Source organism: Mastigoproctus giganteus, chromosome 10 (genome assembly GCF_048544385.1).
Source record: "Mastigoproctus giganteus isolate SK-2022 chromosome 10, ASM4854438v1, whole genome shotgun sequence".
Taxonomy (NCBI): domain Eukaryota; kingdom Metazoa; phylum Arthropoda; class Arachnida; order Uropygi; family Thelyphonidae; genus Mastigoproctus; species Mastigoproctus giganteus.
The window spans coordinates 213981815-213994047 of record NC_143584.1 but is presented as its reverse complement, the minus strand read 5'-3'; the positions used below and the strand labels follow the sequence as shown (position 1 = coordinate 213994047).

The 12233-nt window shown below is 32.4% G+C and overlaps 1 protein-coding gene across 1 annotated transcript in view; it reads left to right on the top strand.

Annotated features, from left to right (window-relative positions):
* The window catches only part of mtDNA-helicase (mitochondrial DNA helicase), a 56887-nt gene that overhangs the window by 21680 nt on the left and 22974 nt on the right, over positions 1 to 12233 (top strand). Inside the window, exons 6-8 of the mRNA XM_090383270.1 lie at positions 1944 to 2100; positions 3590 to 3711; positions 7962 to 8133. Coding sequence (XP_090239396.1) covers positions 1944 to 2100; positions 3590 to 3711; positions 7962 to 8133 — 451 coding nt within the window. The remainder of the gene's footprint in view (positions 1 to 1943; positions 2101 to 3589; positions 3712 to 7961; positions 8134 to 12233) is intronic.

Genomic DNA, 12233 nt, shown 5'->3' with positions numbered 1-12233 from the left:
AGTGACAGCAAAATTGAAGAAGCATGCACACTGCCATCTAAAAAAGATGCCCAAAATGCATTGAACATGTGTTGGCGTGCAGTAATGTTGATAAAGAAACAATTATTGCATTTGATAACATCTGTGCTGTAGTTAAAAATGCAAATAGGACAAAAACTGTGCAAACAACGTTGGATTCTTTCTTTAAATTAGATTAATTTATTAAAAATTTAATGGTTTGTATGTCTCCTTTTATATTAAGATTGTAATTCTTTTTACTGTGATACTAAAATATTGTATATACAGTGGATTCTGGTTATTTGGGCCACCGGTTAATCGGCGCAGCTGTTTATTTGGGGCAAATCTTTAAAAACAGAACCCAATCGAGAAAATAGCCAGGGTTTACTTCGCTTAATTGGGACAACATGCTGTTTAATCAGGGCAGAAGACCACAGCACTGGAGATCACCCTACGATTGTCTCTGACCGAACCCTGTGGTTCGGTCGGATTTCTGGAGGTCACAACCATAAAACAATTATCAGTCACCTGTTTATTGGGCTTTTCTGTTAGTGCAAATCTATAATAAATGGAGAATAAACTCGATCTTATTGAATTTGTGATAATACCGACAGCTGGAATTCTGTGGGTTATTATGGTAAAATGTGTTTACGCTTCCATGAAATCTTCAATCATATAAAAAAATTAATTTTCATAATCTTCTCTACATTCCTATTTTTAAAGATTCATAACTTGTTACTCCGTTCTCACTTGCACGTATCGTGTTACTTGCAATTTGTGTGTGCCGTGTTCTTTGTTATTGATTGCTTATCTTTTTACTGTTTTAAATTTTAACCCCCACCCACAAATGTCAGTGAACAGAAATGTCAACTAGTTAGTATGTACATATTACAGTGCGTATTAATTATTCCTATTATCACGTATATTCTTCCGATTTTCACGTATCATTTAATTTTTTAATTGGTAAGGTAATAAAGGGTAAATTTGTGCTTAATATATTTTTACTTTTATAGCCTGTGGATAATATTCCTCCTATTTTTGCTAATTAGAATTGCTGTTTAATAGAACTAAAATTCAATTCACAAACGTGATCACAATGACCAGTGCATCGTATAGTGAACGGTACTTTACTTAGATGACTCCATTGTAACATGATTTGATTGTATAGTAAACCAATTGTAAAGCGGGGGTCCACTGTATTTTTAACTTTTTTTACGTGAAACTTCAGATAATTGGGGTAGCTGCTTAATCGGGCCAAAATGCACTAGTCCCGATGTGCCCCAATTAACCGGAATCGACTGTATCAAAATATATACTGTACAAAATTTTCATTTCCATTAATATTGCTTTTCTCTTAGTTTATTTTAAAAAATAAAATAAAATATTTAAAAAATATGTTATTCCTATTATTGTATTGTTAGACAAAGCGTTTGTTTTTATTTTATTTTATTAATTTATTTTTGATATTATTATTACTTATTATTATTCTTAGATATACAGTATGTACCAAAAAAAAAAAACAACAGTAAAATTTTGACACTTTTGGGGGACCTCGTTATTACAAAATGTGAAAATTTATTAACGAGGTTTTGTATTAACGAGATTCCACTGTATGTTCCAGTTTCTGTAAAATGTAATTTTTTTAGGACAGGTCGTAGATTGCTAGAATTATTAATGCAGAGAAATGTAATGTTTATATAATAAATGGTGAAACAATATTGTAAAAAAATTACTCACTGATTACAAGTAGAATTAAAAAAATGGCTACTTGCTTACTCTGATAAATAATGTTTACTGTTGGAAAGACTGTGTTTTAAAATATCTTAAAATTGGTTTGAAATGTTTTCAATGCATTATTTTTTAAACATAAAATATCAGCATTTAAAAATTATATTTTTTCACTTTTTGAATGTGAGTAGCACAGAGATATTATTGTTAATCTTCAGGTGTTCTACTGCGGTTCTCTTTGGCTGGTCACGTTTGACCAAAAGCCAGCAGGAAATAGTACTTACAGCTTCACCTTTAGATGCCATCGCTGTTACACAGGAAACAAATGTTCCAGCTATAGCCCTACCAAGAGGAACAGTAGCTCTTCCCCTGGAAGTAAGCTTTAAAATCATAACTGGTTATATTAATTGGTTTACATTGCATAATGTTGTAGTTTCCATTTATTAGCTGATCTTAGGCAGATATGTTGGAAATTTTCAGACCTGCCTACCTGAAAATTTTGTAGCCAGAAATTTTCTTCTTTCTGAACATGACCAAATTTCCTCCCCCCCCTTTTTTCTTAATAACACAAACAGAAAACTGAGTCATAGAATACACAGTTTACATATTGTGTATTAATATTTCTTGACTTGATTGTTTTTCTTGACTTCATTGTTTTTCCACTAATTAAAATAACTCATCTCATTTATTAATAAAACATTTGAGTCACTATCCATCACTATCTGTTTCAACAGTCATCTGCAGAAGATTGTTGATCCATAAAATTGCAAGGATTAAGGAAGGAGAAAATTATTACTTGCATGAGAAGGAGATCATAAGTGAGGTACTGATGTTGATTTCTGAAAAACTAGTGAAATATAATATTTATATTCCGTATGTTCTTTTCTAATGCTTTTTTTTAATTAACTGGTGAGCTGGATTACGTTCCGGAAACTTTTGTTTCTGTTCAACTTTAAATTTGTTTTGTCCGTGTTGTGCTCTTTGAAAACTATGCTATAAAATGTGCCTATTTATGCTATTTTGTTAATGTAAATATATGTGGAGATATAATAGTTGCTGTTGGGAGGATTTTCTTGGTGCATTAGGTAATACTTAGATATTACCAATTCTTATGATATCATTGGGGATTTTTTTGTCGTATATTACATTTTTATGCTGTATATTTTTTTGTTGTACAAGTCTGTTTTGGGGAATGGACTGAAAAACTGAAATAATTGCAGGGGGGGCCACTCTGTGTACTTGAGATTTGTTAAAATTTTTATTTAATTTTTTAAATAAAGAATTTTATAAAAAAGTTATGAATATAGAATTTAAATATAATGTATTTTGCATCTGAGGTTTAGTGCTCCATCAACACCTGAGTAATAAATCTTTGTTGTTGTAGTGCCACGGTTATTCTTTTTACACTAAAATAGAAATGTTTATTTTTAAGATTAAAATCCATAATTTTTCTGTTTATTAATTATTTACTTATTATTGTTGTTGTTTTTGAGGAATTATAAAAAAAAAAGAAAAAAAAAGTGTTTTGTGGAATTCTGCAATTTGATTTTTTTTTTAATCAAATAAAGTATATTATTTTCTTCTCATATAATATTCAAATATTTAACAAATCAAGTATTAATTTGTGTATTTTTAATTTATATAAGAATGTAGTAAATAGCTTTAAACAGAATGGTCTTTTGTTTAATCTCGTCTAGCAATAAAGTTTATCTAGAGAATTCATCAATTTTGATAATTCTGTACTGTATTATATTATTTACAAATAAATGCAATTATTGATAATTCCTTGAATATACATTTTTTACAAGTTAAATTGGTAATAGATAATAAAGCTGACATTTGAACTTTCTCATTTATTTTGCAGGTTCTGCCATTTCTAGAACGTTTTCGTAAAATTATTATTTGGTTTGGAAACAATATGCAAGAATGGGAAGCTGCTAAAATGTTTGCTCGTAAACTTGGAGAAAAAAGGTGTCATTTTATAAGGTACTATTTTTGTAATTAAATCCATATTACTCGAGGATATACTTTTACTTATTTTATGTTTAATATTTCTGTAATTTTTAAAATTTTTCTTGTGTGTATTGTTTCATTGTTATATTACCTGTAGTTATTGGTAATGCTTTTCAAATAATTAGCCCATGAATTAGGTGATGCATTAAATTTCATAACATCAGCAGGTGCCTGAATGCCTCATAAGCTTTCAATATTGGAAGCTTATAGTTGAAGGTGTTTATAAATGTTTTTCATTGATTTTTTTCTCCAGCCAAGAATTATTCTGACATTATAATACTAAAATATATTCACAAGGCAATGGTTATTTTTAGAAAAATTTCATAATGTAACTAAAATAATTTCAAATTTTGTGTGATAAGTTTAGGCATTTAAAGCATAACAACCAATAGAGATTTCTGCTTCAGTTTTTATTTTTATTTAAATCCGTTTAAATACATGTTGAAGAAGTACAGTAATGATATTAATTAAAATAAAAACAACCTGCTGAGCTAGCAATCCATTTAATTTCATAAAGTTATTGATCACATGAGTCTGGTAGACTCCTTATAGGAGGAAACTTATATTGCTGACATTTATGAATATTTTCCATTGAATTTTTTTCCTACCCAATTGTATAAACACTATACTACCAAAATATTGTATTCATATTGGCAGTAATTATATATATTTATATAAAAACTGTTGTTACCTGACTGATTAATTTTGCACACCCAAATGAACTAATTTTCACAGTTGATGTATGGATAATTGTGTTCACAGTTGAACTTTCTCCACCACATTTCCTTTGTAAGTAACCAGCTGGGGTCCAGATCCAATATTCACTCTTCTTGTGGTGTAACCTGTTAGCAGAGAGCCAGCTTTGTGGCTATGAATAAATGAAGGTGGACTGCTGAGTAAACTGGATATATTGTAAAAAAAAAAAAAAAAAAAAAGCAATGAAAACTCATACTGACTGAGATTTTGTCCAAGCCAACAAGGTTTGTAACATGCTTGCCTGAGAACTAGGATGTACAATGCTAAATGTGCTACTAGAATAACTGTAAAAATAGGTACTATCAGTGATAAAGGCCTAAATGCCGAAGAAGTGAGATTAGCAGATGAACTAGGTCATTTTTGACATATTTGACATAATTTTTGACATATGATGTCAGAATAGCAGATATCACTGAAATCAAGACAAATAAAGGGATGCTGCAGCTAAACAATAATTATAAATTATTTTGGAAGCTGGAAGTGCATGGAAGGTATAGCAATAGATTTTAGAACTAGTTTGGAACAAAGTTAGCCAGGCACTTAATCCATAATCCCAAGTTGGGGGTGTGGGAAGAAAAGAATGTGTAATTTAGTAAAAATCAGTCCATAAACTTTAGATAACATGTGAAGTGACCCCTTCTAGAGAGTTTTATATGTCCAGTAATGCATCAAAGAATAAATCTAGACTTATTTACTTATCTCCACTCCTTAAAAATCACCCGAAAATAAATTGAAATTATGCTAATAATTTTTGACATATAGCTAAACCTAAAAATGGATAGAGCATGGAATTTTTACTTTTCTTTCTTTTCTAAAGTTCTATGTGAATTTCTTAGTCTACTTAATCATTAATTAGCTAAATAAAAGTAGGAGGAAAATATAGTAATATTTCTAAAATTACTTCTAATAGTATTACTATTAGCATTAGTTATATAGTGCAAGGAAGCCACAAGCTTTTGCTACACTGGCCAAAAAAAAAAGAGAATTAAATAAGAAAATACAAATTATGCACTTCCCTCCTCACATAGGTAACTTGTTCCAGCAATGACAACTTGCTAGCTAAAAGAAAACTAAACCTATTTTCCTGTCATTTGAATTTATGGCCCTAGTTCTGGAATTTTTTTATAATAGTGAAAACTCTACCTTTATTCATTCTACCTCAATTATGGCCCTCTAAGATGCCCAGTTGCGAAGTGTTTGTAACCCATATAATCAGTCTTTTATCATATGGTCACCCCGATCGCACCATGTGAGTTGCTCCTCTTTGGATCCTTTCAAGAAGCGCAGTGTATTTTTTTCATATGAGGTCTTCATGCTTGGACACAGTATGCCCAAATGCAGTCTTACATTTGCCTTGTGCATTGGGATTATGATCTTCTATTTCTACAGGATATTCTTCAATAAATCATTGATAGGACACCATGGACTTTCCTGGCCACCTGATTACACTGCTCAGAAAACTTCATATCTTCATGTATCATAACACCCAGATCCCTTTCTTTCTGTACTGTTTTTAATTTAATCCTATCAAGTGTATGAATTATTTTGGTGTTGCTATTTCCTAAGTGTAAGACCTTGCATTTTGCTGCATTAAAACAAAGCTTTTCTGACCATTCTTGAAGCCTATTCAAGTCATCCTGATGGAGAACTATTTGACATAAATTGTTAATGACTCTCCCAATCTTTACATCATCTGCAAATTTTGACATCATGCCCTCAATCCCTTTTTCAATATTGTTTATTAAAATCAGAAATAAGTGTCCAAGAACCGATCCTTGAGGATCCCACTTCTGATATTACACCACCCTGGAGAATATCCATTAATCATAACCCTCTGCCTTCTGCCCTGCAATCCATTTTAGAATCTTTCCAGTAATGTCAACATGTTCTAGCTTATACAGTAACATAACCTCTCCTGAGGGACTGAGTCAAATACCTTGATAAAATACAAGTAAACTATCTCAAAACTGTTCCCTGCAACTTGCTCATGAGCAACTGTGTCAAAATCACTTACCAGATTATTTAAGCATGATATTCCCTTAACAAAACCACGTTGTCTGTCCTTTGAAATGCCATTTCTATTGAAATGTCCCTGAATTGCACTCTTGATCATTGCCTGTAAGATTTTACCCTACCACTGAAGTTAGACTAACCAGTCTGTAGTTACCAATTTCACTCTCAGAATCATCTTTATGTATTGGCGATACACTGGTGCTTCTCCAGTCCAAAGGAATCTCTCCCAAGTTCAAAGATGCCCTAATAATTAACCTCTAAGGTTCAGTGTACATACTCTCTGGCTGCATCCCTCAAAATTACTGGGTTTATGCTATCAACTCCAGGAGCCTTACTTGCCTTTAGACTTGAAAGTTTTTCTAATAAACAGTCATCTATAATTTCAAAATCACTAATTTCATATAGCTCAGCCCACTTGTATAGCCTCTCCTCAGCATAAAGGGTCTTTCATCAGTAATGACTGATGCAAAGTATATTTCATCAGCAACATCAGCTGGGTTATCTAAGACTTTTCCCACAGTCAGTGCACAAGATTCTGATCTGATTATATTTCTTCTTCTTTGTATTCACATACATGAAAAACTCCTTTTCTCCATTCTTTGCTCTGCTAGTTAGTGCTTTCTCTTACTCAGTCTTGGTCTCCTTGACCTTTATCCATGGTACTGTTACAGATCAACTTGTAGTTGTTGTAAGCTTCAGTACTTTTCATTACTGTGTATCTTTTTTCTGCTCTGTTAGACTGACTGGCAACATATTCATCCATCCCAGCATCCTCTTCATGCTATATTTTCTTAATGGTATATATGCGTTCATGGCTTCCATGATTATTGCTTTGATGGTATTCCATGATTCTAAAGTATTCACCGTCCCTCTGCAATCTGCCTAATTAATAGATGCCATATAGCATCTTAAACTACCACAGTCCCCTTTTCTAAAATTAAAACTTTTAACTACTTCAACATCTTTCTTCATCTTCCAACTAACAACTGCATGATCATTACCTGCCAGTGATTCCTGTACTTAAGCCCTGTAATGCCATCTGATTCATGAGTAATGATGAGCTCTACTTACCCTGGTGTTTTCCTAACACACTGATACAAATAATAATCTAGTTTATTTTAAAATTTTGTCCCGATGGTGTGTTTCCCTCCCACTTATTCCAATCAGTTAAGAGCAGATTGAAGTAACCCATAATAAAACATTCACACTTGCTTGCCCTTTCCATCTGCATGTAGAGACTTACATTTTTGGCATGATAAATGTATTGCTTCAAGTTAACTTCGATAATATTTATTTTTATAAATTCCAAACTTGCAGTCTTGCAACAATTGGCGAAATAGTTAAGATATTATTGAAAGAATTAGTTTTGAATTTAAATATGCTTTGGTTAATTCTAATTATAATGCATAAGTTTTAGAGTTGAAAATTCTTAAAAAATATATACTTTTTAACAGGCCGCAAGAAGATCATCCAAGTCCATTAGTGGGTCTTCATAGGCATCTTAATTTATTACAGGTTTTAAAGACATCAACCCCAGTTTATCATCAGTCTATTACCACTTTTCCATCCCTTCGACCAGATGTACTAGCAGAGCTGAGTCATGCTGAGCAGGTTGCTGGAGTAAAGGTAGTTGTTGTTAATTTTATTTATATTTTTGCTAGGATTCATATAGCATTTTACAAGGTAACCAAATAAAATCATTTTTCTGAAAGTAAAAATAAATTTAATGACAGAAAATACACCATAATGACCTGAAAGTCTTTTCAGTAGTGAAAAAAAGAATAAAGGTGGCAGATTACATAAGTGAACACTCATGAAAATTTCGAAGAGATCTTTTCAATGTCAACTCAAGAAGATCAAGAGGCTTTAGAAAACTTATCAGTAACTATTATGTAGAGAACACCACCAGTATAACCTCTGAAGAGTCTGCTGTTAGAAGATCCTCAAGAAGAATAGCTTAAGATACAATTCCAAGCTTTTTATATTTCAGAAATTCTTTTCATTTCATTAAATGAAATGAACATATCAGAAGTCAACACCTCTCCCAAGAAAAAGAAGAAGAAATAATAAATCCATTTTTGCCCAATTAGGAGAAATGTATTAATTGTCATTACCAATGTGTGGCTTGTGATGATGTCATTAGCATTAGTAAAGGCACATAATGCAAGAAAGCAAGCTTATATAGCATCAGCCAAAAAAAAAACCCTTCTCATTTCACTCATCCACTCACTCCAAATGTCTGTCTAGTTCTGCCTTGAATCTATTTAAGCTATCAACTTCTACAATGACAGATGGAAGTTTGTTCCAGCAATCAACTACCTGTTGGCTAAAGGCAAATTTCCGCACATCTATCCTACAACCGTCTTTCCTCAATTTGAATTTATGCCCTCTCAGGCGATTATTCTGAGCAAGAGAAAGAATCCCATCAGCATTGAGCATGCTCAAACCATTCAAGCCTTTATACACCTCAATCAGATCATCTTGCAGGTGCCTAGTCTCCAGACACTGTAATTTGCAAAACTTAAGCCTTTCTTCATAAGAGCAACCCTTTGTTCCATTCGCTAATCTTGTTGCCCTTCTCTACTCATTCCAGCAGCTCTACATCCTTCTTAAAATGAGGCCTCCAGACCTGTATACAGTACTCAGGTATATAGTGATGTAATGTGAAGTGAAAATGGTCTGCTTTAACTGCTTAGGTTGAAAATGCTTAAAAAAAAACAAAAACCCTCCAATGAAAAATATTGATACCGTTGATACGTTGCACACTTCTAAAAATAGTGTCTCAAATTCTGTGGATGGTTTTTTGTTGCAAAGATGACTGAAACCAATGTATAGTTAAGAGCAGAGTTGGTATTGACCTATAAACTGCATCGTGCTTGACAGAGCATCAAAAATAAAAATATGGGAAAAGGAACCACTTATTAAATGGAATCCCCCTTATCATTTTTCCTTTCGATCTGGGTAACTGGCCCCGAAAAAGTCAACCAGATTTTAGGTTACAATTCCAAAGGAGGTATTTTGTATATTGTTTTGTTTATATTCTTTAACAGTCTAACATAAATGTACATGTGTACTCCATAAATTTAATTAGGTATGTCTATTAGTTATTCACTGTTCTTCAGCAATACTAATACATGTTGTCTAAAAGGATTAATTTCACGAATTAAGAGCTAAAACATTCTACAACTTAGTGGTGCCCATAAAACCCTGCAGGAGGAAACTGGCCAACCACACCGCGGGATAGAATAAGATGGAAGGTTTTGGGAGAGGCCTTTGCCCAGCAGTGGGTCAGCAATGGCTAAAAGGAAGAAGTATAACTGATATAACCTATACAGTACTGTACCGACTTACTTGAAAAAGTTATTTCTGATGAAAGTGGAGTTGCAGTTGAAAAAGGCTATACCCATTGGAAAGAAACAGTTTTGAAAAAAAAAAATTATGGAGGACTACGAGCCGAAAGACATATTAAACATTGATGAAACGTCTGTTTTTTAAATGTTTCCGAAAGACACTGACTTTTAAAGGTGATAAATGTTTAGGTGGTATAAATAGTAAGGAAACAATTACAGTTTTTATGTGCAAATATGGTTGGTAATGAAAAACTGAAGCTTTTGGTAATAGGCAAAAGTAAACAACTCTGATGCTTCAAAGGAGTAAAGTTGTTAAGAGTTTGGACTACAACTACAACAAAAAATCTGGATGACAAGTGAAATTTTTGAGCAGTGGATTTTAAATTTTGATAGAAAGATGACGAAAGAAAAAAAAAAAATTGCATTAATTAATAACGAGTGCCCTGCCCACCTTCACTTGGTAATTTCAAAACTTACAAATGATGCTTGTTTTCTTCCCTCCAAATACCTCATCTAAATTGCAGCCAATGTACCAAGGCATTATCAGGAATTTGAAAATGACTACCGAAGGCACATACTGAAAAAAAATAATTATACCGAGAATAAAAATCAATCAACCTAGAGATTCTATTATAGATTTGTGGATGTGCCTATCAGAGGTAGAGAAAGTGTGGAGTCAAGATGTGACGGAAACAACAATTAAGAATTGTTTTGCAAAAGCAGGTTTTGCTAAAATGCTAATTAATGGTGATGAGAGGGATGAACTACCACAAGGCATTGAGCAGTCATGGAAAGAGTTGCAAGCAAGGTTTGATCAGTGGAGAAATTGTTCATGACGAATTTTTAGGAGTTGACGATGATGCCATAGTAGCTGAATATCTGAGTGACTCTAACATTTTGGAGCATATTTAAAGAACCAGTGACAAAATCGACAATGAGTTGGATTAAAATGAGGGCAATATTAAAACTTCCAAACAAGAAATATTGGTAGCATTTGAAACTTTGCATCAAGGCCATCAGTGGGAAGTAAATGTGACAATATTTGAGTGTTTAAAAAAATGCAAACATTTTTATGAATGATGTACAGTAGAATCCAGTGTACAACAAAAAATAACCAAATACAATCAAACTTACCTATAACGAATTCGATAAATCCAGTGAAAAAATTCGTTATAGAGAAATTTCGTTATACAGAGAATATCTTTTTTATCGGAAATTGTTATCTTATTAGAAAATGAAAACGAATCTAAATTTATTTTTAATGTATTTTATTTCGAAAACGTACTTATTTAAATTATGTTTACACAATTTTTGCCGATAAGTATCACAAATTTTAAAAAATTGGTAATTTTGGTTTGCACGGTACAGTTACAAAATGTCTGATTCTCAAAGAAAACCTCACATTTATTCAGAGCATTAAAAACATTATCAGGAACATTTTCACAAAATTGTAGACCCAGAAGAACTGTTTGAAAAGCGTGAATCATTTCTTCATGAGTTGGCTTTTCTATGCATTGTTCTGATGTGTCTTCAGCATCATCGTTAATTTTTTTGTGATCATGGTCACGTCTAACACTGTTCAGCAGTATTTCATCTTCATTTGGATCTTCTGTTGTAGCCAGATCTTGATCTACATAAACATAACCATCCAGTGTTATTTCATTTTCAATGTTTCTGGATGATTCTAATGTCCAAAAGTTTTTCAGTTGTGAAAGGGGTAGTTCATCTTGTTCTTCCAGTTGTCGTTCGACTTCTGTGTTCATGCAAATCCTGCTTTCGAAAAACAATATTGAATAGTGTATTCAGTGACATTGTTTGTCCAAACTTGTGCCAGTTCAGATCTAAGGCTAATTGTAACTTCCAAGTTTCTATTTTCTTGGAACACATTGACAATCTTCATTATTATTCTCTTTCGATAATGAAATTTAAAATTTTTAATAATGCCTTGGTCCATTGGCTGGAGTTTTGACGTTATGTTTGGTGGTAAAAACAACAGCTTCACACTTTTAAGTTTGACAGAAATATTGACAGGATGTGCTGGACAGTTGTCAGTGATCAACACGATTTTTCTTTTTTCTTTTGTTATACGCTTGTCTAGTTTTAATATCCACTCTTCGAAAATATCACTAGTCATCCATGCTTTTTTATTAAAGGTGTAGTCAACTTCCAAAGATTTTGTGCCTCTAAAACATCTTGGGTTTTTTGATTTTCTAATGACTAAAAGTCTTAATTTTTCACTTCCTGTCATATTGGTTCCAACTAGCACTCTGATTCTTTTTTTGCTTTCTTTTTTTTTCCCTGCCAAACCATTTATCCTTAAAAGCAAGTGTTCTATTAGGTAAACATTTAAAGAATAAATCCATTTCATCAGCATTA